Source organism: Fistularia commersonii, chromosome 19, assembly GCF_037954325.1.
Source record: "Fistularia commersonii isolate RoL2024-O1a breed Wild chromosome 19, RoL_Fcom_v1.0, whole genome shotgun sequence".
Lineage (NCBI taxonomy): Eukaryota > Metazoa > Chordata > Actinopteri > Syngnathiformes > Fistulariidae > Fistularia > Fistularia commersonii.
The window spans coordinates 12,391,191-12,417,348 of NC_141302.1; the positions used below are offsets into that span (position 1 = coordinate 12,391,191).

A 26,158-nucleotide genomic window follows, 5' to 3' on the forward strand; every position below is an offset into this window, starting at 1 on the left:
GGGGGGAGAGGGAAGAGGTGTAAATAGAGAAGAGAGTGGGGATCAAACAGTTAAAATAGGTACATAAATAAATCTATCATGGGACTAGAAGGATAATTCCAGACCCTCTACCTGGGTTTCAGGGTCCAGAGTGAAAATCTTTTGTCTGCCTTCATTCCTGTTGATCTTATTGAGCTGATCTGTCTCCCGGGCATACTGCGGACACATAAAGCATACAGCCATTAGTGTAATCAAATAAAATCAGGAAAAATGAATGAGGAATTTATCTTAATTTATTTGATGACATGACCTAAGAATCTGTTTTTCATGGCTGGTGAGGCACTGACTCCTTCTGAGTCAGATTTACAATTGTCAGAACTCAAAAGGGTATTTTATTCCCTATTCAATTGGCAGCATGCATATTCACTACTGATGATGTTATATATTTAATCAACTTAAACTTGCACACCTTTCAATACAGTTTACATCTTTAATACTGTTCACATTTCTGTGTATGTTTACATTTACCTGTACCGTTCTCATTTCCCTGCACTATTACATCAGTATTATTAGTGTTATTTATTAATTAGACTAATCTGGATGCACTGTGGACAGCAAAGTAAGAATTTCATTGTATAGGGAAACACGTTTCCAGACTGAACATATGACAATAAACACTTTGAATATTGAATATTATCAGCATTCCTCTCTCACTAACACCCAAAAACCAACATAAAAACATACATTGGAACATATTTGCCCCAGAAATAATGTTTCTTTTGTAGCACCAAGGGTAAACGGATATTGCAAATTTGCTATGCACCCATTATGTAATCCAAACAATTCATGCTCAATCTAAACAAATCAGAATACAGAGTAGTGACCCTCAGTTAAAACTTTCAGTTGCTTTTAAAACTTTAAATTCTGGTGCTTGAAAAAAATTCAGTGCTCATCACAACGAGAACAGGGAAAAGAAGAGCATTATTCACTTAAGGTCATTTTCTTTCAAATACTTAGATACTATACAATAGATTTTTTTTTCACTTAGTCTCACCTATTTTTATTATAAAAACTGAAAAGCCTTTGTGGTCTTACTCTTATATAAATTCCAACCCTGCAAAGTTTGTTTTTTTTGTTTTATTTATCTTATTTACTTATATATTGCTTAAAGAAGGACAGTAGCAACAAGCACCTGCCAGCTCACATACACCCCCTTCTGTCTGTTTTTTAATTAACTCTTAACACAGTGGATAGTGGATGCAAACAGTACATCAGCAGCAGTTACACGGAAATAAAATGGGGAAAATATTCAGTTTATTGAATAACAGTAAACCTGCACCCTGTGACCTCAGGTGACATGGGTCACTGTAATTTAAACAAGTGAAAATCAAATTTATATATCTTAGAAGAGATATGACTTCTCTGGCCATTGTGCTTTAGTTATCGGCTGTGTCATCAAAAAATAGATAACTATACTTAATGCAGACTGGAAAAGAGACAGTTGGTAGACTTCGAGAGACAATAGGGCATCAAATAGAGACAAATCAAACCCTTGGGTCACAGGAAAACCCAAAAGCATCATATACTTCCCTGTATCTCACTACCCTGTTTCTGCTCCCACTATATTTGACCAGCGGCCAAACACAAGATCTTGTACTGTTTTTTTTGCACCATGGGGGGGCTTCAGAGCCCCAGAGCAAATACATAGAAACTGCAGCAGGGAATACGGGAATACAGGAGGCTCCCAGTGCTTTGTGTAGCTCGAGGTTCAGACACACATTAAAGCAGCAAAGTCTCTATGGACTCTACAGCTTGTGCTTTCCAAGTATTCCTACTTTTATGAAAGAACAATACCTTAACACCACAGGCACTGTAGTATCTGATTCACTCAAATATATCTAAGGTTTCATACACGGGTATAAAAGGGTTTTTACCATTAACTTTGTAATAAATTACTTATATTATTAATTTAAGTGATACCAAGACAATAAATTTGAAATTGACTTGTTAGGTTACTGTAATACAAAGTTTGGTTTTCAATTATACATTTCATAACAGCAGAACAACATCTAAATGGGGAATAAGCAGGTTTGTTTATAGTCTCAAATTTAAATACCGGGTAATGATTTTTTTCCACTCATTTCAAACAAATATTGCATCTTATGTCTTAAAGGAGATCCCTGAGAAGTATCTTCCCCATTTCAAAAATTTACAGTTTACTTTACGAGGAATCTGCACCACTTTCTTTAAAATAATTTACAGAAACACAAACTTTCACCCATGACCAAGCACTAGGCACTAGGCACTAGGCACTTGACAGGGCAGGGAAAAACGACCCTTTTACCAGCTGAAACCTTGGAAAGATCTGAGCTTAATGCAGGCAGCCTTCTGTCTTGACCAGTTGTGGTAGAAAGCGAGAAAAGGACAGAGACAGAAAGCAAGAGTGTGACAGAATCAGGGGTGGTATGAGGGTTGGAATGGGTTTGGAGGGACAGGCACAAACTTGCTCATACTAGTAACAAAAACAGTGCTCACAGATACAGGGTTCTGGTGGCATAATGCAATAATGTCTTCAATATTTATGGGTGCCTGCAGGACAGCTGCAGTAAATGAAGCCATACTCACAGGTACTCTGTGAAATAAGATCCCGGGACAATCACATGCTTTAGATGCGATTGTTGATATCAACACATTTACATCTCTATTTCTTACTATTGGTCAATGTATATCTTTACCAAGAGGCAACTTGCTTTATCATAGAAATACAGATAGATAAATTATTCTTTTACATCAGACCAATAGAGAAAGACTTAAGTTTGGGTTGGATCACACTTTTGGAGCATAAGTTGCAAGGGAGACAAGAGATTCTTGTTGAGATCTCCTTGTCATGGCAACTGGACTTGAATTTCTTCCCTTGAAGATGTTTCACCCCTCATCCGAGAGGCTTTTTCAGTTTTAATGACCTGTGAGGAGTTTCCAAATATAACTGCCAGGGTTTGGGCAGGTCTAGGCTATGGTGGACTGTTATCTAAATATAAGAGTTGATTGGTAGAAACTAGGTCAAAGGAGGTTGTTGGTCTAATGGGGGTGTTGTTCGTTGAGAAAAAAGAGCAACTTTAGTGGGATTATCTGGATTGGAATGTGAAAAGGTAAAGCCAAACAAAGGAGTGAAACCTGGTGGATCACATGAACTGGGGCTCATGTGAACATTACCAGGGGCTGGCTCTGGTGGTGGTTCTTTCCTAGTTGTTTGGATGCTCCAGAGGCCTGATCCGTGTGTGCAAATCCGTCTTGGTATTGATCTCTGTGCAGTGTTATACGTTTGTGAAAGGTTGTGTCTGAGGCTCCCTCCTCTGTTCAGTGATGGTTTCTCTGTTTTGACAAAGATGGCTTCTTAGACTCCTCTCTCAAACCATCAGTCTTCTCTGGCCAGAATAAGGACATTGTTGTCTTCAAAAGAATGGCCCTTGTCCTTCAGGTGTAGGTGGACTGCGGAGTCCTGTCCTGTGTTGGGCCATCCGTTTGTGCATAGGTTGTTTGATCTCTCCAATGTAGACGTGATCACAACCCTCAGTGCAACTGACAGCATACGCCACATGCCTGGGGGGTGTTTTGTCTTTGAGGTGCGTCCGTTTCTGTCTCAGGGCATATGAAATGTACCGGTATATGATGTTTGTGGAACACCCCTCGAAGTCTCTCCGAAACACCAACAACATACAATATGACGATGTTCTTTTGTTTGTTACTGTCTTCCTCCTGTTCTATTTTCCTGCGTCTGGTGGATTCTGATTTGGTAAAGGCCCAATTAGGGGAGCTCCAGGATCTCAGGGCTTTCCTAAATGTGTTGTGCAGCTCCTCCTAGTGTGTTGAAGTGTTGTTGAGCAAGACACTGCTCCCCTGGCGCTGATGGGCAGCATTGTTCATCCATGATGGATTAATTGCAGAGAATGAATTTCCCCACAGGGATTAATATGGATAACTAATTATTATTATTTGGAAACTCCTCACAGGTCATTAGAAGTGAAGAAGCCTCTCGGGTGATGGAGTGAAACATCTTCCAGTGAAGAAATTCAAGTCCAGTTGCCTCAACAAGAATTCACCATGACCTGAGAATGACTGAGAATCCCACAGAGATCAAGCGATCAAAAAAGGAGAGGATTTATGACAACAATGGAAACTGTGACGGTGAAAAGGGCAGGATAAAACAAGCGTAAAAGGGCAATGGAGAAGACAGAACCAAACTTGAGGAGGAGATGAAGTGGTGAACTTTCCAAAGGTAAAAAACAGTAGGCAGAAGAGGGTGGCAGAATATATGACTGGAAAAGATGCTGAGAGTGAAATATGCAGGATGATGTTAATCTTTAAAATATATGCCACTTGTGCTTAAGTATAAATTCCAGTTTTGTTTTGACAATCAAACATTCATTTATGGTCTGATACTGCATTCAGCAATGTACAGGGGACAGAGCCAATCCAAGATATCACCAGGTAATAGCAGGGATAAACATCGATCAGTTACCAGTCAATCACCGGGCCATGTTTCGAGATTCAGTACACCCATTCACACGATACATACTTCAGTCAAAGTATGTTTCATATAATAACCTCTTTTTCTCAAATCAATGTTTATTCACTACTTTTTAAATTAGCTCAGTAGATTTTGTTGAACACTTTCCTTGTTAAGGCTTGACTGGCTATTTTCCTCCTTTTTTGAGGAATAAACAGTACACACTATCATTTATAAATCAATCAACTGGACATTTATAGGGACGGGATTCAAAATGTTTCAAAAAATTGTATTCACGTAAAAACTGACATATCTCATCACAACATCCGCAAGTGTCAAGTTAAAAGTGTGACAAAGAAAAAAATCTGATTCACTAAATACTTTATGTAAAGTGTTAGTAAAATTAAATACTTAAATGTTTCCCTAACACCAGTCAACTGGGCTGTAATTGAAATGCAATACCTTCATAAGTTCAGGTTGTAAGTTCCTCCCCATACTCTCCAGGAGGCTCTCTCCTTTACCTTGGCTGGCGGAGTCATCATCTGATTGGGCAGGAAATAAAAAACAAACAAATCAGGCCAGAAAGTCAATTTCCTGTAATACTCCTTTTAAGGCAGTTTGGAAGTATTCTCACTTATTGCACTGAGCCCAGGTGACAATTGAGTGAACTATAATCTTTGTAGAATATCTGTCTTATGACCAGAGTACAAGATGATGCACAGAGTAAATTATACGAGAAAAATCCCTCCTGTTCTTGCAGAGGCAAAGTGCATAAACCAGTTCAAAGTTTTTGTCAGTTAAAGACAGGCATCTATCTTGTAACATAAATCACAGCCAAAAAATATCAGAAACCAGTTTTTACACTTATAAAAATATTGTACAGTATGTTTGACATTATAAAAAAAGAAAACATCCTGAAAATGCCTCATTCTACTACTAATGCAGAATTTTGAAGGTGATACATCCTTTTTTTATTTATTTTTTTTATGGACACTTTTGAGAATCAATGTCAGCATATGTCCTATAATTTAACTGTAAATATGTTCTTCTGTCACAGTTACGTGGTTGGACCCAGGCCCCAACACAAGACTCCATACCAAAAACTGATTTTCAAACTTAGTTAACTAAGGCCAGGTGCCAGATGAAAGGACACCGGAGCAGGAACAGGGGGGGCGCTGCACGGCTGGGAGTTGGACTGTGGTAAGGGTCCTTGCATCCAAGCTCGTCCAAGGGAATCGGGAGGCACACAGCTGGGCAGAAGGTGTTGGCCTACACCAACCAGAGGGAGTAACTGGGACCCAGGCAAAATCAGGGGAAGTGTTGGCCAGGCATGGTGCGCTGGTTTACATCACCGTGTGAGGAAAGGTGGCCAGGCAGGGTGCACTGGTTTACACCACCATGCGGGGGGCGATGGCGGCCAGGCAGAGCCACTGGTTTACACCGCCATACAAAGGAATTGTCCACTGAACTTGGTTCACCTCAAGTGACTAAAATCAACAGTCCATTGCCTTGTTTGGAAAATGGACATGTACATGTGAATAGACAAACCTGCATATATTATGGATGTATTTATAAACCTTTGCTGTTCAGTGCAGTTTTCTTCTGATAATTATTAACCTTAATATCATGTTTTAAAAATAGTTTTTAATCCCTCTACTGTCAACTGTTGAGAGAGATATCAGTATATCATTACTAAAGATTCAAAGTTTGTGATCAAAGATTTTATTCATGTTAACATATTTACATCAACTAAGGGAGTTCTTTTAACAGTGTAGACTTGTGGAGAGGATGCTAACCAGGACCCGGTAGTTCTGTTTCGAGAATCTATATTGTATCTCACCAAGGGAACAATCCTGTGTCTCCACTCCATTCCTCCTCTCCTGGCAGGTGTCACTGCTGGTCTGCAGAGCCTGTTTCAATGTTGCCACCCATTCCTCCATTTCTGCTTCACTGTCTGCAGCCAGGAAGTGGCTGTAGCGTTCTTGCATCTTCAGCTCAAAGCCATTGCGGCGCGTCTTAGGGCTCTGACAAGTGAAAATAGTGAGTGATTTTTAAACCCTGTCTGGCCGTCCAAGCTGATTTTCATTTATTTTCCATTTTTGATTTGAGGTAAGAGAAGTGTTATTTGAAAAGATTTTTCTTTGATTTGAAACCTTTTTTAGCCTATATAAGTTTATGGAAAAACAAGATTAGTACACTAACATTATGGTTCTTCTCAGGTTTTATAGCAAAATAAATTTGCTAAATAAATTAGAAATCTGCGGTGCATATCAAACAGATCCATTAGCCCGATTGAGTTGCCATACTCCTTTCACCTCCTGACAATGTTCATCAAACAAAGAGTTTCTTGGCTGCCTCTAGTCAGTGCAGACCTTTTTGTGATGCCAGTGTAACAAGCACACAATATTTCCAAAAGTAAGATTTTTAGGTAGAATGACACAATACCATAGTCTATCTGGTTAAAAAGCAAAGCCTATAAATCATGGGACAAGAAGGAAACAATGACTTTCACAAGAGGAGACCTTGTGCCAAGAACTGGAAAAGATTAATTGGACAAAACATGTTATCCTGAGAGATAAAGGATTGGTAAAGATTGCAGATTTTTCTGCATATTTTTTCACCGATAGTCTATTGAAAACATTCCAGCTTTATTTACCTGAATGACATCAATACAGGAGTCCAGGTAAATGGACCCTTTGGTTTCCTTGCAGTTTTTCTCATCCTTGTATGAGTTGAGGATGTAGGAGCCATCAGGCAGCTGGGATAAGTAGAAGTACCGCCTCTTGAACACCTTGGGAGCAAGTTTAGAGTTTAGACCACAAGACATATAAGTACTTTTGCTTTCGGTTTTATTAAATAATTATCATTTACAGACGGGTAATAAAACAGAATTCAGTGTATACAGTACATAAGGATTCTGATGGAGCCGAGGTTAAATTCCAAGATATAAAAAATGAAAAATTCAAGGCCTAAATACTAAAAACCTACTAGCAGTACCTTTTGCTCGCTCTAAGCGATCTCAGGCAAAACTGTTCTCAGTTCTACTACCTCAGTAGTGGAACAAACTTCCAGAAGCAACAAGACTAGCATCATCTATCTCAACCTTCAAGAAACAGGTAAAAACTGTTCTCTTTCAGAACTTTTTACTGCGCTGATGCCCCAGATCAGGTTAGGCAGCAAGTTAGGCTATGCAGTGAGTGTGTGTACGTTTGCGTATGTCTTTGTCAAAAAAAAAAAAAAAAAACCTCACTAACCCAAGCTTAGTGTTCTGTATATTTCCTGTGCATCGTGTATTTGCAAGTGTATTTGCAGTCCCTATGTCCTCTATTGTAAGTTGCTTTGGATAAAAGCGTCTGCCAAATGCAATGTAATGCAATGTAATGTAAAAAACACAGAAGAATATAGAGAGTAGTCTAATTTGAATTTTTCCTGGTGCTACTAAAACCTAAATGGCATTTCAGTGGCAGACAGTCTTGTGGTGACTCACCCTCATGGAGACAGAGAGACTGCTGTTGATGTTGGCTTTCTGAAGCCAGCCCTGCTTCATGACACCCCCCCTCTGGGAGCACAGGGATGACGAGTCCTACCCCCACAAACAAATCATTAATATCAATCAATTCAAGTAAGTAATCAAGTAAGTTCATTCATCAATTTACATGGTTTAGCCAATGAGAAACCCCAGCAGTTCCGGTGTACCAACTTTGTCTTCATTCGAATGTCTTTGGTTGGTTACTCATAATGGTTAGCAATAACCCTTGCATACCTATTGTGGAACTGCCAGGGACATTGTCTCTCATGGTGCAAGCATCAACACACTTGAAGGTATTTTCCAATCCATAGAGCCATGATTCTACTCAAGAAAGTCCAGAACACGATACTGACACTATACCTTCCACCGACATTGAGCATTGGGTTCAGATTCCCCCAATCTGAGCCCAAGCAGTGTTTTGTTAGTGGACTTCTGTGCTCACCATGAACTGTCCATAACAAACATCATGTTCAGACATAAAGGTGTGCACCTGGCACAAACAAACCTTAGGCTGCAGTTCAATGATCAACACTGTGGTTGTGTTATCAGACTTTAGGCTACATATACTGGGTACTCGGTTGAAGGGGGAGGGGGCTGGAGTGGAGGATTCGCTGGGTTTTTGAGTCTCAAACCCAGGAGGAGCAGTGTGGTTAGTGGACCAGCTCTTTAGGCTCGGCAGGGTCCCTGAGGGTGCATGGGAGTTTGCCCAACCAGTCTGGGTACTATATGTCTGTAGACCTGGAGAAAGCGTTTTTACTGTGTCCTGTGGGGAAATCTGTGGAGGTTGCTCCAGGAGTATGGGGTACCAAACCTTGTATTACAGGCTGGTTGGTTCTTGTATAATTGTGCCAGAGCATGGTTCACATTGCTGGTTGTAAGTCATATTCATTTCTGGTGAGGGTTAGACTATGCCAGGGCTGCCCTTTGTCATTCTGTTCATAACTTCTCTGGACAGAATTTCTCAGAATTTTACTTTCCTACCCTCACCTATAGTCACAAGCTGTGGATTGTGACTGAAAGAACAAGGTCACTGATTCAAGCAGCCAAAATGAGTTTTCCCCACAGGGCGTCCAGGCTCTCCCTTAGTGATAGGGTAAACAGTTAGGCCATTCGGGAGGGGCTTAGTGTAGAGTCACTGCTCCTCCATGTGGTGAAGAACCAGATGAGATGGCCCCTAGCATCTGATCAGGATGCCTCAATGGTTCTGAGGATGTCCAACTAAGAGGAGGCCCTGGGGTGGACCCAGAACATGCTGGAGGAACTTTGTCTCTAGGCTGGCCTGGGAACACCTCGGGATCCCCCTGGAAGACTTGGACCAACTGGCCGGGGAGAGGGAAGTCTGGGCCTCTCTGCTTTGGCTGCTGCCCCCGTGACCTGACCCCGAAGGTTTGGGTAGTGATCAAGTGGTAATGATTGACAGGGTATCTAAATTTAAAATTGTTGCAAAATAAAAGGTCCTACAGGGAAGCACCTAATTGCTTATGATGGAATTCAGGATTTAATTTACTAAACAAAATATTGATCATTCAAACCACTTCTGCATTGCCACTAAAAAGGCAAGTTCAGCAGAGACGATCTGCACAGTCACTGGCTATTAACTGGCTGAATTTAGAGGGCAAAAGACAGAGCAGCACTTTTATCTTTTGCTCAATGAATTATGTGAGGCATGTGATGGCTAATTTGAGATGATGCCAAAGTAGGCTCTGTCTGTTTATGGATCACCATGCGAATCACCTTCACAAAATTAGGATCAATATATTTAGATTTAATTAACAGCTTTGAAAGACCCATCTGTTTTATGCACTCTTGTCCCTGACTCATGTTTTGGTTAATTTTTGATCATTCTAATCTTCATAGTGCCATGTTTACATAGCATATTTGCATAGCATATGTTTGTGTGTGTTAAAAGCATGTGTATGCGCGTGCATACATGCTTTTAACATTTTTTTTTTTTTTTACATTTCTTTTAACATATTTTTAAGATATTCCATCCCTGCAAGATGATACAGTAGCGATATAAGCATGCACAATTCAGAGAGGCAATAGTGGAGTCTCCTCCACAACCTTCCCATTATGGCGGCCCAAGAGTACCGGTATTTTATTTGGTAGTTTAATTTTTCAATTAAATAATTTCTCTGTCTTTGTTTATCCACATCAGCCTGGAGGGCAACATGAGGAAGATCAATGACAGCTATTTATAGGGCATTTATGTAAGGCTTCTGGTTTCACTGCTCTACACTGACTGGGATCACACAGTCTGCTCTACTCAGAGACAAGAAGTCACATACTATTCTCAACATGGCAGCCAGGTTAATACAACATACTCTCTTCACAATTTTCAGCATATTGAGGCAAAATGACCCAGAAATTTTCTGTCTAATCTCAATGACCAAAAAGATTGAAGCATTTATTTCAAATTTCCAAGTAGGTTTTACAACGCAGTGATAAAACCTGTGCATCTTTGCTTGTTAAAATCTGGGAGAGGGGAAGCAAAGTCAATAGTTAACCATTCATCCTGCCTGCTGCAATCCATGGGATCCAGCAGCAATCAGAATGCTGGACTCACCTCATCTTTGGCATCTTCATCGATCTCAAACACATGAGCTGGCAGCTTGTCTGTTTTCAGGCCTTTGCTTTGAAAGGACAGTAAGAAAGGGTCAGCAGTCTTCTACGAATAATGTCAATAATCTTTTCATCTCTCCTTTTTGTGAATAATAAATAAAACTGCTATCTGACTTGTTTCTGAATCCCTTGTGTCTCAATAAATCCATTGTCACCTGCTGCTGACTAATTTTCTCACAGGAATTCAAATTGTATATTGGGGAATGTTAAACACGTCTCTTTCACCCAGATTTATTGCTGGAGTGCAGGAGTACCTATACAAATAATTTACTTGGCAACCTTTAACATCACTATAACATGAACATCTGGAAAATCTGGCAGGACCTTGCACTTTCAATTTCAGTACAGTGTTTCCTTTATTATGCTGAAGAATAAGAATTTCATTAATATAAATGCCACTGATTTTTGCCACTTCCTACTCAGCAGAATAGAGTAAATCTCTTACAACCACTGCACACGGAATATAGCAGTAATAAATGTTGATGTGAGCCATGTTCACTTCAGTCAATTTATCTTATCTTGCTTACCTTTGCAACATGCGGAAATCACCAGAGTAAGCCTCATATTTGTAGTTGATTACATGCCAGTCAGTGTTGTACATCTTGATGCACTGTTAAACAAATCAGACAAGAGAAGTGGGTTAGGAACAGCATACATGCGCAAAAATACCAACCAAGCCATGAAAGGAAAGTGACCTTACCAGGCGCATCATTCTTTCCTCTGAATCTGACTAACTGGGTAGACAAGGGAGTCGGTTCCTTATTTTATTACATTTCACATATTTTTTTCAAATAGGATTAAAAACTACCCCTCCCATGACTTTAGTCTTGAAAAATTGTTTTAATTGGACATATTGCTTATTTTACTCAATGTGAGGCCACAAGCAGAAATCCTCTTTTAAGTAAGCTGAATGGCTCTTTGTTGAACAAATGACAAGTGAGCCTGGATCTGTTATACTGAGCCTGGAATAACAGCAGAGTGTTTCCACAGCATGCCAGAAAAGTCTGCTTTTCATTGCTGATACAACATATCATCAGTGCGTCATGTGTTTACGATTGGCCTGCCTAGTTTGTTACTGTTTTATGAACTGCAAGTAAACATAAATTGAAAATGATGAATGCTCGTGCAAAAACATCTTGAGCTTTTCATAATTTCATTAAGCATTCGGGTACTTTCAACTACTCACCTTTTTTCTGGTTTTAATCCCATTATGTTATCTTCAAGGCACTATATTTTAAGTGAAATACTTCGAAAGTCATTTTTCTGGGGGACAATTGGACTAAACAGCATTGCCACACAAGTTTGACACAGAAAGAGGCCAAGCCAAATACATAGGATCGGTGGGTTGTCCTACCTCTTTGGCAAAAAGACTTCTGGCTTCCCCCTCAGCATTCTGGGGCACTGAGGGAACAACAGTCCTTCTCTGCCGAGAAATCTGCGACTCCTGTGTGCATGTACATACACAAACAGACAGACAAAATAAAACTTGGAAATGCACACTGTTGTTGAATGGTGGTTTATTTCTCAAAAAAAATAGCACAGCAGATCACAGCAACCAACCAACAGGACCAGATAAAGTGAAAACAAGTGAGAAAACAGATGACTGTCAACAGATTCTCTGCAGGGAAAAAATAGACAAAGTGTAATACAAGCCTCTAAACAAAACCACATGTTTAAAGCAGCACTAGTAGATATTTAGAGCAGAGGTACCTGGCTGGATTGTATTTGATTGGTCAGGCCACTCGGACTACACCATAAATATCTGATCCTTGAGTATTGGGGATGAAAACATGATAAATGACCAGAAATCTCTCTTTAGAAAGTAATACTTTATTGCTGGTGGATCCAAACCATCCATCCATCTACACTTATCTTACACTTAGGGTCAGGGGAGATGCTGGACCCTATCCCAGCTGTCACTGGGCAAGAACTAGGCCCTAGTTCTTGCCCAGTTCTTGCCCAGCAGTCAATCGCAGGGCCGCACAGAGACAAACAGCTATTCACTCTCTCATTCACACATCAGGGCAATTTTCTTAATTTTTGATCTATAACTTTCAGCTGCTCTCTTCATGGGTCACCACAGCCAATCACCTTCCTCTATCTAACCCTATTCTCTGTATCATGTATCTCTGTACATTACTGGTAGAATTTGATATTGATATTATCTTAATCTTAAAACTAATAGTTAGTGCTTTGCATCACAGTGCTGTACAAGCAAAACAACATGACAGTGTTGGTTGGTCCAGGTGTTGCAAGCCTGCATTTGAAGCGATAACAGGCAACCGATGGCAAAGATAATGATTGATTTATCTCTTCTGAGAACTTTTTATGCATCATTTGCATATCCTGGCGAACATAGATTGTAACTAAAAAGGATAACAAATCCCAGTATGAGGCAATATTAAAATTGTGATACATTGATGCATGATAAATTTAAAAAGCAAAAATAAATTTAAAGCAATTATTTTCCAACCTCTGAACATTTACATTTTGATTATTTAAGGTTATACAAACAGTATGAGAACACAAAATACATGCAGCTTCATGCAATGCCTACGCCTATATAATTCAGCTGAGACACTACTCAGCATTTTTGATGAAAATTCATGAGAGTAGAAGCTAGAGTCAGGGAGCATCGGGGTAATCATGAGGGGGCTCACCGAAACATCGTCAACGGTGCAGAGCAGCAGGTCTCTGTGGGGATCACTGTGGATCTGGGCCTTCCTCTGAAATATCACAACTTCATAATCCAGAGGCTCAATTATCTTTGGTTGCTCCTGAGAGGGAAGACAGGAAGATAACTTTAACGGCAGATCAAGTGATCATTCTCTCTTTGGCTACAAAATATCCCTGCTGTCTGGAAAAAGTAAATAACAGTTCAACCCCAGAGCTTTTTATCACCAATGCAACAGCAGAGCCACGACGGATCAGAGACAGTGTTGAGAGGGCTGACATGATACAGGGCTCTAATAATTGTGGGTTTGAACTGAAAAAGTATGACAAAAGTATCAAGTATGAAAAATCAAAAAGGGTAAAACATTTAAAAGGGGAGATATATAAATTCTTTATGATATTTGAATTAGTAGCTACTGAATGTGCATCTACTCAATAGCAGCACACATAAAAGTGAAACAACATCATGAGACCCATAACAACTTCTGGTTTTGAGTTTCATAGAGAGGAGCTTGATATGAAGAACCTCACTTACAGAAGAGGCACACAAGCTAAACCTCACCATCCAAAACTAGGGCAAGTTGCAATCACATGCAAAAAGCTAAACCATTTGGAAAGATTGAATATTTAATCCAGGAAAATGCCACTTTAAGCTCAAGCTAAGCAAGTCAAGACGGCAATGAACATTTCAGAAGAATTTAGCCAGGAATATTTCATAACTTTGGAAAGCTGGGATTCTCGGCTAAAATTTAAGTCAAAGTGTTGTGGGTTTAAACAATGTCTGGCTGAACAGTAAGAGTTTGTAATCGATGGAGTTAACACCCTCTTTTGAATATCCTGGTGTCTTTGCTCGACTAAAGGAAAGATAATTCTCCCTTTCCATGTTCTCTAACCAATAATTTGGCTAGAGCAGGAAGCTGGATGCATGTTCTCTGAGGATTTTTTCCACCAGACCCGGGGTTGTCCACAAACCTGGAGTCTTGAATTTTTGGACTGCTATCCTTAATAAAAACGTTCTAGCCCTTGTTATAATTCAAAGCCCCATGCCTCGTCACATGTAAGACTGTCAGATAGAAGAGCTACAGCAAAACACAACAAACAAGTATCAGTGGATATTCACAAAGACTGCATCCGCACCCAAAGCAGCAGCTCTGCTTCCTGTCATGTGCAACTATCATAACCGCAGTGCTACAAGTCACAGGCAACTGCTAAGCAGCAATACTGATCATGTTACATACTCAGAGAGAGAGAGTAAGAGGGGAAGCTGGCAAGCCAGCAGGAAGGATTGACAGTGTTCTGCTTTTTAGAGGAATAAAGAAGCCTAAAATAAGCAGCTGTGAAGCCATACATATTAAGAAAGAAAAAGATGCTGTAACACTGAAATTGCCATCATTGGTCATGCTTTCTCCTCTTTTCTGGGCTCAAACCGCTCATTGAATACAATACATGAGTCCTACTGAGCGAGCTGATGATGTTAGTGATGGGGCATTTCCAAATGTCTGTGTCCCATTATAGCTAAGCAGATGTAAACACATGACGAGGTGGAATTTATCAGTCCAGGTTCAAAGTTGAGGCATTAAACTATAGATGGACACACACAATCTGATAACACACAATCTGATACTGAAGTCCCGCTGTCCCACCACTGACCCCTGTAAGTGCTCCAATCTGTCACTATGAGAGCTGGATGCACACCAAGGGAGCTAATGACATGACATCTCATAAAGGAAGCCTGTCAAGCCTCCTGTGTCCTTATAAAGAATTGTAATGCAGCAAATCAAACTGAATGGTGAATACAAGCCTATCTTTGATATTACCGTAATAAATCAATACAACCAAAAATAAATTATTTCAGTGAAAGAGTTGATGATTGTAAATGCCTCAGAACATGTTGCATTGGGATTTAATTTGAAGTCTGCATTCTATACAAAATGTGAAAATTATTTTTCAAACCATCCAATGCTTTTCTGTCAACTACTACTCCAGTTCAGCTAAAACTCTGTTATGTACTGCAAAAATGAAGCATCAATGAACCTTTGACAAGAAAATCGGTATTAGTGTATCTAGCCAAAAGCTGAATAGATTAAAATTGTGCAAACAATCAAATGTGCTTAACATTTGAATTTGTAAACAATTCCTTTTTTGTCACATAGGTGAGTGTCCTGCAACGCATGTCTAGGTTAGCGGATCTTTTTTTTTTCAATATCTACAGTGAAATTATTTTGCTGAGAGCATTATCGTCATAAAGCCGTACAAAGGGCCACATCCTCTATCCCCTATTAGTTTGATGGGATTATTTTGTAACTGTACTATTTTACCATCAAACATGTCAACATTGATTTGATCTCATTTCTCATATATGTTGTCCAACACATTCCATTTGTTGCGTTGATCATCACTCTACTTTTTATTTTCAGCAAAGTAAAAATCAATAATTAATAGCACTACACCTGAACAGTTTTGCACATGGACTACATTTAATTTTGGTAAGTTTAATATATTTTGATGAAAGCAATCATGTACTAATACTTGGTATATAATGAACAATTAAATATGTGCATTTTGGAAACCATAACACCTCTTACTCTTCTAATTTGCAAAGAGTCTGGCGGTAGTGTGACTTCAAAAATACAAAGATAATGGAATCCAGACAATTTCATCCAAGACTAGAAAGAGATATTCATTTGAGACCTCCAAAATGTAACACATTCAACTACTACTGGGGCAGTCTAGAAAAGTCTGAACTGTTGAGTAAAATCTTATTTTTCTTACATCCTTCAGGGCAAAATATCTCTGCATAAGATACCTTTCTGCAAATTTTTGTTAGATATTAAAAAAAAATGTTCCCCCCCTCTTCCAAGCAAAAACTCTTTTTGACAGTCTTTTGAATCCAATCAGCCTTGTGAGTGTTGTTAGTGTGTCAGTGTCATTCCAGGGAGCCTATATTCACTAAACAAAAGTGTGGGAAGTATTTTAATCCCATAGTCTGTCTGGATTGAAACTAGTAAAATCAAATCGTTAAGTTTTTCATAGTGGTTGGCATTCTATCATAACTGGGTACTAATACACGGTCTTCTAAAAAAATTCTTATTGGTTTGTAAATTGTTTGTCAGTTTTACATGATACCTTGCAGAGTCATATCATAAGTAGTCATATTGCCCAGCCAAAGGATTATATAATGGTTGTTAATTGTTGCCAAGTGATTCAAAATCCTTGTTATGTGGGGTTTTGCGAAGCTGATTTTTCTAAATGATCCGGACATATCTGAATCAACTTTTCATCCTAAAAGTAGAAACATCAAAAAATAATTCATACTTAAAGTAAAGTTGTGCAAAACTCTATCTCGGCTTCTGCTTGGATTACACAGAACTTGCTTTTTCACAGTTGGGTCCAAAATGAAATAATATAGGTGGCAAATTTAAGGAGGCAAAAGAGACAAGAATGAGCATGCACAGACAGACACACACAGAAGGAGCATGGTACGTGCCTAAGGGAATCCCCATGAAAATGCAAAAGGAAGTGCTTGTTCTCTGTTACCGTGTCAGGCTTGACTCAATATCTGTGCTGCCTGACCCTGCAACTCAAACAAGACATGACAACCTGCTATAATACATTATTATATCATTACGCTTGCAAACTCTACTGCGTCACACTTCTCATGATGATCATCATGAGATTCGGCCCTAAACCCTGGGAGAATTGAGTGTATCTTCCGGCTCCACGCTCTCACACACCCCAAGATGTATGACTGTTGTGTTTTGGCTCAAAGCTGCAGTTAGTCCCATCATGTGGATGAGAATGGTTCTTGTACGGCAATCCTTACACCCGAAAAAAATAAATAAAGTCACTTAATGTCATGCTTTAGACAATACCAATAATGAATTCACACGCACATACAAACACATATTTGCTGTTTCAGCAGAAACCAATTTAACTAGAACCACTGCGCTTACCCCCTCATTACTTGGGTCAGTTCCAAGCCACCACCACCATCTATATAATGGAAACCATTCATATTGGAAATATGTTTATGAATAAAACAATAACGCACATAGACAAAAAGAGACCTGAATCTAAACACAATAAGCGTTTTTCTCCAGCAGGGAAATTGAATTGGCGCCCTGCTCCGACAAGGCAAGGAAAGGAGAAGCATGCTTTAGCTGTCCAACTGGCATTGCTCCTTATCTGCCAGCACACAAAAGAAGTCGCAGTGGACTGAAAGACATGTGTTCGTGGAGACAGTGTCATAGTATCCTCTATTCCAGTCATTAAAAGAAATAAAATAAAAACGGCAGAAAACGGGAGTCAAACAACCTTCGCGCCTGTGAACGCGACATTGAACGTTACACTGCGGTCAAATGTGCGTTTTATACCAGCGCTTTTCTTTAGCGGGAAAACCACTATACGAAACAAACAAACAGAAAAATGACAGGGAAAACTGCGCGGAAACAATAAAAGCAGTATTGTTTATAATTATTTGCCCCCGGGAGATGAAAAGGGAGTCTCATTGGCACGCAGGGAAAAGACTAGATGTTAGCTAAAATGACCGCCGTCGGTCTTCGGGCAACGTTCAAGCCGTGCTTACCACCGGGTCCACGGTGCTCCTCACAGCTTCCGACACGCTTTGCCTTACTTCAGCGGCCGTCCCCGGTTTGCTTAACCTCTTGGTGAATTTCCGTACCTCAGACATAGCGCCCTTACGGTTATAGTTCGCTAAATGCTTCCCGGTGTGGCTTCGAGCATGCCGGGGTACGGGACGCGGCGGCTGTTGTGCGACAACCAGATGTGGGCTGTGTTGGAGGTGGACCGGCCAGCGGTTGGCGTCGCGAGGCGGGGCCGCTGAGACTGCTGCTGATGAGAGGGGAAACAAGAGATGGGTGCCGCTGCGAGATGCTCCACTCTAACATACTTCCGCTGGTCGTCAGTCGAGCAGAGGAAACGGTCAAAGATCCTCTATTAGCTAAAGAGTAGCTGCTATGTTGACATTTCCAAGATCCGTTTTGAACGAGTTTAAATGATAAGATAAGATAAGATAAGATAAGATAAGATAAGATAAGATGAGATAAGATGAGATAAGATGAGATAAGATGAGATAAGATAAGATAAGATAAGATAAGATAAGATAAGATAAGATAAGATAAGATAAGATAAGATAAGAACAACTTTATTTATCCCGAAGGAAATGGTTGTGCCGGAGTTTCAAGTAAAACATAACAATAATAGATAATAGTAGGAAGGAGGGAGAATAAGAAATACAATAAAATATAAAGCGTCAAAGTTAAGGTCTTAAAAAGTACAAAGATTTGAATATTCCCTTCGGCTGAAGGAAGAGGAATTAAAAAGTCTGATATCCTCAGGTAGGAAAGACCTCCTGTGGCGTTCAGTGGAGCTCCTTGATGGTATCAATCTACGACTAAAAGAGCTTTAAGAACAACTTTATTTATCCCGAAGGAAATTGTTGTGCCAGAGTTTCAAGTAAAACATAACAATAATAAATAATAGTAGGAAATTGTATAAACAGTAAAAAAAAAAGGGGGGGAGAATAAGAAATACAAATAAAACTATAAAGTGTCAAAGTCAGGGATATAAAGTGTTTTAAGGTCTAAAGTGCAAAGATTTAAAAAGATTTATAATAACATTTTTATCGGAAACATACATTCTGTGAACTAAAACCAGTCAAGTTGCTTTTTACGATTATTAAAATGTTTCTTCACTTTGAAACACCTTATGTCGAATCTCAACTCTACCCATCTTATATTTTGGGTATTTAAGAATAAGAACAACTTTATTTATCCTGAAGGAAATTGTTGTGCCAGAGTTACAAGAAAAATATAACAACAATAAATAATAGGAGAAAATTGTATAAACGGTAAAAAAAAAAAAGGGAGAATAAGAAATACAAATAAACTATAAAGTGTCTTAAGTAACAAGTGAAAACTATAAAGTGTCTTAGGGTCTAAGGAGTATGAAAAAATATTGTACGTGTAGGTGTTATGAAATATTACACAGTTATGAACATATATACAGATAAATTATTACAATTTACAGTAAGTGGGTGAATTTTTTTTTTATCTTATTTTTTTATTAAGGTTTTAAGATTTTAAGATTCCTTGCGGCTGAAGGGAGAGGAATTAAAAAGTCTGATAGCCTCAGGTAGGAAGGACCTCCTGTGGCGTTCAGTGCAGCATGCATGTGGCATGCTTGGGGTGATGGACATTGTCCATGATGCTGAGGAGCTTCCTCAGCATCCTCCTCACTGACACCTGCACAACAGACTCCAGCTCGACTCCCAGGAAAGATCCAGCTCTCTTGATGAGCTTGTTGAGTCTGTTAGCGTCAGCTGTCTTGAGCCTGCTGACGCTGGACACCACAGAGTGGTAAAACATCTGCAGCATGGTCCTGCAGGCGTTGAAAGATCTGAGCCTCCTGAGGAAGAACAGGCGGCTCTGACCCTTCTTGAAGATGGCGTTGGTGTTTACAGTCCAGTCCATTTTATTGTCCAAGTTGACACCCAGGTACTTGTAATTGTAATTTGTAGTTGTAATTTTCTGGCAAAATTCAGGGAAAATCAGATCTATTTCATTTTATATTGCAAAGTTACATCTTGCGTTTTGTTTTTTGTAATTCCATGGCCATTCTTGATTTATTTGTTAACATTTATTGCAAATTCCTCTGCATTTTGAAGATTATTGATGGTGGTGGTATTCATACCATTTCATTAATGTCACTTTGTCACAATTTTACAAATAGGTACATGCATGATTTAGGAAACTGTTTTGGTAAATTACAGAGCAAAAATCAAATCACTTAGCAGCTTTGAGTACCGGTTGAAAGAAAAAAAAAGTTAGTGATTTATTGCTTGTAACGAAGTTCATAGTTTATGAATGCAATGTTTGTATTGGACGATAAATATTGTTTTCAAAATTAACTGCGAAAAAAACGACCAGTGAAACGACGTTTAATTTTTTCTTTGAACGTTGTATCAGTTTCTAGTACTATTACTCTCTCGTGCTGCCATCCTGCGGACACAAAAGCAATTACCTTTGACGATGTTGATGTGCATCAACAGTGCAATGCCCCGAAACACAAACGAGTTTAACTTTTTCAAAAGAAGAATTCTCCCTGATTAAATATGTAGTCTGAGAGGAGTCACACTATGACATCAAGTCTGATTAGCAGATATTTCGACATATGAGACACTTACTTGCAGGAAACTATATCTGGTAGAATAATTTGGTTTCACTCAAGGATACATTTCAATATATAAAAAAGGACAATTTGTTACTTGAGAATTTGCCTTTAAGAAAACACACGTCGATGTTTTCATCTTCTGTAAACTTACTGTGTTCCACTGCCATACAGGAGGGAGCGCTCTGTTGCTTTTACGGTAGATACTAAATGAAAAGTTACATTTAAAAACTTTCTGATCTGAAAATCCTGAAATGGAAGACAATGGGAAAACTAAACTAGACAACTAAACTTAAATATTGAAAAAATTAAATGCTAATATAATGATATTCAATTTAGAGGGCCATTGCACAAAAATGAGCAAGAGGCTACAGGAAATTAACAGATTTGCAGGACAATTTACAGTAAACTATCAGATTACCAACCAGTGACTACAAACACGTGAGAGCCTAACCAATTACAACATGACTAAGATAATATTGGAAAAACAGGTTAAAAAATTAAATCTGCATATTCTAAAGGTCATGTCACTGATGCTGTATATATTTTCTTTTATTTGTATACTCTAAAAGTAGCTAATGCTGTTTTTCTAAATAAATAAATTAATACATATGTAAAATAATTAATTTTGTATCAACCTTTATTCATTCAGAAGTATCTGATATGTGACTTTGTACACCAAAGCAGTGATACAAAAACATTAAAATCCTGAATTCTCTTGTATCATACCACTCTAAATGATTTTAGGTATGGGGTCTAGAGGGAGCTGTGCATTTACTTCGGACATTTGTACTGATTTTCCATGCCCAGAATTCAGGATCAGATTGTGAGCTGACACTCTGTAAAAGGTAAAATTCACGTTTCAATCGCGCTGTCCATGCATTGTCTTCACTTCTCATTGTACTGGGCAAATTCTTTTACAGCCCAATTTTTCATTTCGATCTCCTGGTGCAATTTGCAGTACTGTTCAGCAAGCGCCTCAAACTCCTTCCCAAGGATCTCAAAGGAGGCAAGTTTTAACTCAACAGACTGCTTCTCTGCCCGACAGGTCTTTAACTCACACTCCAGCATCCCCCTAAAAGTGAAATAGATTAAGAAGAAAAATCAAATCTGTAACTTTTCTTACAATAACAGAGAACAGAACCATTAACTCCAATGTGAATGAAATGAAGAATGCTAACAGCATCTTCACCCACTGCTGCTACTGCCCTTCAAAGAAGGTCTGAGGTCAAATCATTCCATTGATGCATTCATGAATTGGGATTGTATTGCATTAATTTAAATTAGTTCAGCAAAAAGCCTCTTACCTTATTTTGCTGTGAGCAGATATTGCATCAGGTGTGTAGGTGTCAAGCTCAATTTCCACCATCTCAGCCCTTTCAGAGGGTGGAACAGACAATAGTAAAATGCTTGTTCACTTTATATTTAAACACATGGAATCTAGGTTTATAACAACAGTACTAATCTATGACTTGAATCCATGCATGATGCAGTGATCGTGGTTTCCACTCAATTATAAATCTAATAGAATAAAAATTCTTGGTTAATATTTTCCTGCTTCTAAGCCAAATTCTTGTTAACTTCAGGTCATTTTCAACTTAATGACATATTATCTCTTATTTATTTTATTTAGTTTTTTTTCCAATTGCATTTTCTGTCAGTTTCTTTAAGAAACAGAGAATGCAGAGAATGAGAAATTAAACACAATGTGTAACAAGTATTATGTAGAACAGTCTTTTTAACTGTAACATACAAGATATCATACCCTGTTTTTTTTATTTGGTTGGTAAACAATGCAGATAGTATCTGGCATATAAATAAATGCAAAAATGTTAAAAAAAAAAAACCTTACTTGATCTTCTGTAAGACTAATTCACATTTCCCTTCAAAGTAGTCTAACTTCTTCCTGTCTAAATCCGTCTGGATTCTCAACCTATGGTCCAGGATGAGAGACTGTAGAAGCTGAACACATTTTGTGATTTCCTGGATGATGATCGGTATCAGAGTGGGACAAGAAAAAGCAAAATGATTTAAAACAAGCTTGAGTCAGGCACAACAGAACGAAGGGCAAAAATGTCAGCAAAATACACATACTAGTTGACAATATCATGGGGTTCTTAAAACAAAGGGAAAATGTTAAGAGCAATTACAGAGAGGTATAGCTGTGTCTGTCTTTGCAATAGAATTTCGTTTTCCCAGGAGACCTCCTTCAGACTTTCCACTCGTTTCTTCTCATTTTCCAGTTGGGCAGAGAGATGAGACAACTTGATGTTCTTAAGACCCTCACTCTCATTCTCTAGAACAGAAACAACATCTTGTTGATCATATCCAGGTAGAGCAATTATTAATGTTTGGAGTAAAATGGAGTAAACAGATATATGTATGATCAGCAATTATACCTGACTCCGGCTGGTAGAAAGATATGATGCTCAGGGACTTTCTCTTGAGATGCTTCTCCAGCTCTCTGGGTATACCCTGTTTCATTCTTTGTACATTCTGAAAATACACATTTTTTAAAGATTATTTGCTATGACCAAGTTTTCCTCACTGACTGTGAGTGCATGACTGAAATTTCCCACAATATTTTTTCATTAAACAAAAAAACATAAAAAAAAAGTTTGCTGTGACAGCAGTGTAGTTTATAGCTCACCTCCTCTGTAGGCAGGAGCTCTATCACACGCTGGGGGTTTAGTCCCAGGACAGAAGGCCGATCTTGGTCATCGTTTGTGTTGCTGCTTGGGTTCAGCTGTCTCACACACTTAGCCACAAGAAGGCATTTTGCCAGTGTTTCATATAACTACATATAAAACACATGCACAAGCACTTATTAAAAGTCATAAAGATACTGGGTGTGCTACAAGACTGGCAGTTTCATATGATGGGGAAATAATCTGGGAACTGTTGTGTACCTGTTGTTGGGAATGGACAATTTGCGATATAATGTAAATGTGTCAAGTCAACTGAGGGGAAAATGTGACCTCTCTCTCTTTTTTTTTTAAACCGAATTTGTAAATAAAAACTTCCATATGCAAGACTTTCACCAGGCAATAATCTGTGTTACAATGTAGACACCAAACCCAGTCACTCAGTCTCTGACTCTCACACACACACACACACACACACACGCACACACGCACACACGCACACACAAACAAAAAGATACAATATCAAAGCTCACAATATTCTATACATACTGATTTATTACTCTGTCTTAAATACAATGACTCGAGCTGCAATTTAGATCTACAAGTCTACAAGTGCAGAATCTACGTGGCATCTTAGCTTCACTGTCCAGACTAAAAAAAAAAAATCAACTAATAGCTGCTTGGCCATTTGTTAATTATGATATGAAGTTAGAAGGCAAACTGTACCACGTTCTGGTCTGGGGATACAGCAGTATGGTGCTTTCTGACACAGTGGTCCTGTATCATCTCCAGCAGTGCTTTGTGGAGGCTCTCAGACTGCAGCCAGTGACGCCTTTGACAAAGCAGCTTTTGCTCTGCCTAGATGAAAGTGACAACATGCAGAAACCATCAGGGAAACACAAGGAACACAAATATGTGCAAGAAGTAATGATAAAACAAGTATCACTGACCATCTATCGGCTCCCCATACTGAAGAAATATTTATTTCTTGTTTGTACAAACAGCCAATTCAAACAAGTAAACACATAAAAGTAGCAGGAATTTTGTAAAACGTGTGATCTATTTCTAAATCTATCATCAGTCCATATTTACAGGTACTTCATAGTTTTATTGATTAAGAGATAATGCAGATATCTTTGAAAGGCCCAATAAGAGGCATTTGAAATTTGTTGTTTGACTACGTATGTAATCGGCAGCTAAAAAGTTGTACTACTTATTTACAGCGGATTAGTTCATATTCTCATCATTCACTATGTCTCTTTTGAATTATGATGTGTCTTCTTTATCAAATTCTTCACAGCTGTCCTGAGCATGTTCTCTGGTTTAAAAGTGCAAAAATAGTATGTCTGAAAATAATGTTTTGTTGGGAAGTCTTATACAACACCAGTGGAGGTCAGTAAAGTTTACAACTCAGTTCCTGTGTCTCTTAACACCAACGACTATCCGAAGAAGTCATTCAAAGATCCAAAATAGACAAATACAGACGTGTTTGGTGGTTTAAGTTTGTGAGTCAAATAAGTCAGTGGCTAAAGTATTTTTTTTCTGTCACTACCTTATCCAGTTCTGTTTTCAGATTAACAATAAGCCCCGTTTTATCGACGTGTTGCGCCAGAGTGACCAGGAGTTTACAAAGCTGGGGATTCTGGGTCAGGTCTTCCTCTGTCATGTCACACAGTGGAAAGGAGGCCAGAACTGGAAATACAATTGCAGGTTGTGATCACAATATTGTAAATACAACTTAAGGAAATGTGCCTTCGTATTGAACTAATTTTGCCCACTCTATGCCCACTCTGTCCTAACCCTTAGCACCCATGCGGTAATCACAGCATTTTAAAACTCCTTTTTCCTTACCCTGCTGATGCAAACCGTCCTCGTTACCAAGTGATGACACACTTCCAGACTCGGGGTCAGCAGACATTTTTTGACTAAATTGTGTAATTATTAACTTGCTAAGTTATTGATACCACTCTGCGTATTTTAACCGTCACACAAATCACACGGTTTTTACTTATATCGTGAAAACGACCGAGGTACTTAGCAGTAAAAAAAAAAAACGGTCGCACTGGACTTCCGGGATTGAACAACGCGCCCTCTGCAACTAGCTTTCCTATTGGTCAAATGAGTCATGTGTTTAGGCAACGTGACCCAGTGATGATCGTCTCCTTTGCTGTAACAAAAAGTGTTTATTTAACATTAATTTTTTAACCACATGTTATTATCAAAACATTTTAAAGCTATAGCCCATATTAATTTTGAGACAACTTCTAAAATAGCTTCCGTCATTCCCCTTGCGAATTTTTCAATAGTCTATTGCAGTGTCTCATTTTCATATTACTGTCCGGTAAACTTGATTTCATGGACAGTAAAATGACAAGAGAATCTTTAAAAAGTTTTGCATATATTTTGGTTTATTTTCAGATATTCCTATTACCTTGGGCTGTTATTTTGTTTTTGTATGTTTTGTATGGTTTAACACATATTCTGATCATTCTTTTGTTATCAATAGCAGCTTCTCATTCAACCTCCAGATTTTTTTTTTTGTTACTTTTTTTTTAATAATTCAATATTTAACTTTATTTCTTAGGTTGTTTGTTGTTTGGCTGAGTTTGCTTTTAATAATTCAATATTTAACTTTATTTCTTGGGTTGTTTGGTGTTAGTCTTAGTCCATGACTCAGCCAAACCTACACAGAGATATTCCAGGAAGGATCATAAATAATATTTTACTGTCTCAATGTAACCAAAAAACAAGAAACCAAACACAGGCCTCAATCACAACAAGGTACTCAGTTATATAGAGATAGAGCTTTCAGCAGAAGTTAACAGAAAAAAAGCATTTTGCCTTAAGCTTTACTGACTTATCCCAATTGTTCCCTCACTGACTTTTCTTTATCTCCTTAGTGTTACATTAGGCTGGTGATATTTTTCATGGGCACCTTAGCCAAGGAGCAGAAGTTATATAGGATATATAATTTACATCCTCACATCAAGCTACTGACAGTTTATGATGACTCTG

At 38.6% G+C, this 26,158-nt stretch overlaps 2 protein-coding genes across 4 annotated transcripts in view; both read right to left on the reverse strand.

The window, feature by feature from the left end:
* dock11 (dedicator of cytokinesis 11) overlaps nucleotides 1-18,097 on the reverse strand; it is a 61,017-nt gene extending 42,920 nt beyond the window's left edge. For 2 of the 3 annotated variants that reach the window (XM_086166038.1, XM_086166037.1), the window contains exons 1-10: nucleotides 17,896-18,096; nucleotides 13,298-13,414; nucleotides 11,992-12,081; nucleotides 11,165-11,247; nucleotides 10,582-10,648; nucleotides 7,974-8,069; nucleotides 7,143-7,277; nucleotides 6,327-6,510; nucleotides 4,949-5,028; nucleotides 112-195 (exon numbers count right to left, since the gene is read on the reverse strand). In XM_086166038.1, coding sequence (XP_086022164.1) covers nucleotides 112-195; nucleotides 4,949-5,028; nucleotides 6,327-6,510; nucleotides 7,143-7,277; nucleotides 7,974-8,069; nucleotides 10,582-10,648; nucleotides 11,165-11,247; nucleotides 11,992-12,081; nucleotides 13,298-13,414; nucleotides 17,896-18,000 — 1,041 coding nt within the window. In that variant the 5' untranslated portion in view covers nucleotides 18,001-18,096. Of the gene's footprint in view, nucleotides 1-111; nucleotides 196-4,948; nucleotides 5,029-6,326; nucleotides 6,511-7,142; nucleotides 7,278-7,973; nucleotides 8,070-10,581; nucleotides 10,649-11,164; nucleotides 11,248-11,991; nucleotides 12,082-13,297; nucleotides 13,415-17,895 lie in introns of all 3 variants that reach the window. The other variant, XM_086166039.1, reaches the window with a different exon arrangement.
* A 3,158-nt stretch (nucleotides 18,098-21,255) lies between these two features.
* haus4 (HAUS augmin-like complex, subunit 4) lies at nucleotides 21,256-25,197 on the reverse strand. Its single transcript, XM_086165412.1, has 9 exons — nucleotides 24,995-25,197; nucleotides 24,696-24,835; nucleotides 23,870-24,001; nucleotides 23,149-23,295; nucleotides 22,898-22,994; nucleotides 22,649-22,794; nucleotides 22,351-22,481; nucleotides 21,806-21,874; nucleotides 21,256-21,573 (listed from the first exon to the last, which is right to left on the reverse strand). Exons 1-9 carry the CDS (start codon nucleotides 25,059-25,061, stop codon nucleotides 21,387-21,389), a joined length of 1,116 nt encoding a protein of 371 aa, XP_086021538.1. The 5' UTR covers nucleotides 25,062-25,197; the 3' UTR covers nucleotides 21,256-21,386.
* Nucleotides 25,198-26,158: the final 961 nt, after the last annotated feature.

Coding starts and splice junctions, on each gene's coding strand:
- haus4 (XM_086165412.1), bottom strand. CDS start 25,061: ATGTCTGCTGACCCCGAGTCTGGAAGTGTGTCATCACTTGGTAACGAG. Junction 22,995..23,148: donor AGCTCCTGCCTACAGAGGAG/GTGAGCTATAAA, acceptor GTGTATTTTCAG/AATGTACAAAGAATGAAACA. Junction 21,875..22,350: donor TTAGTCTTACAGAAGATCAA/GTAAGGTTTTTT, acceptor ACCCTCTGAAAG/GGCTGAGATGGTGGAAATTG.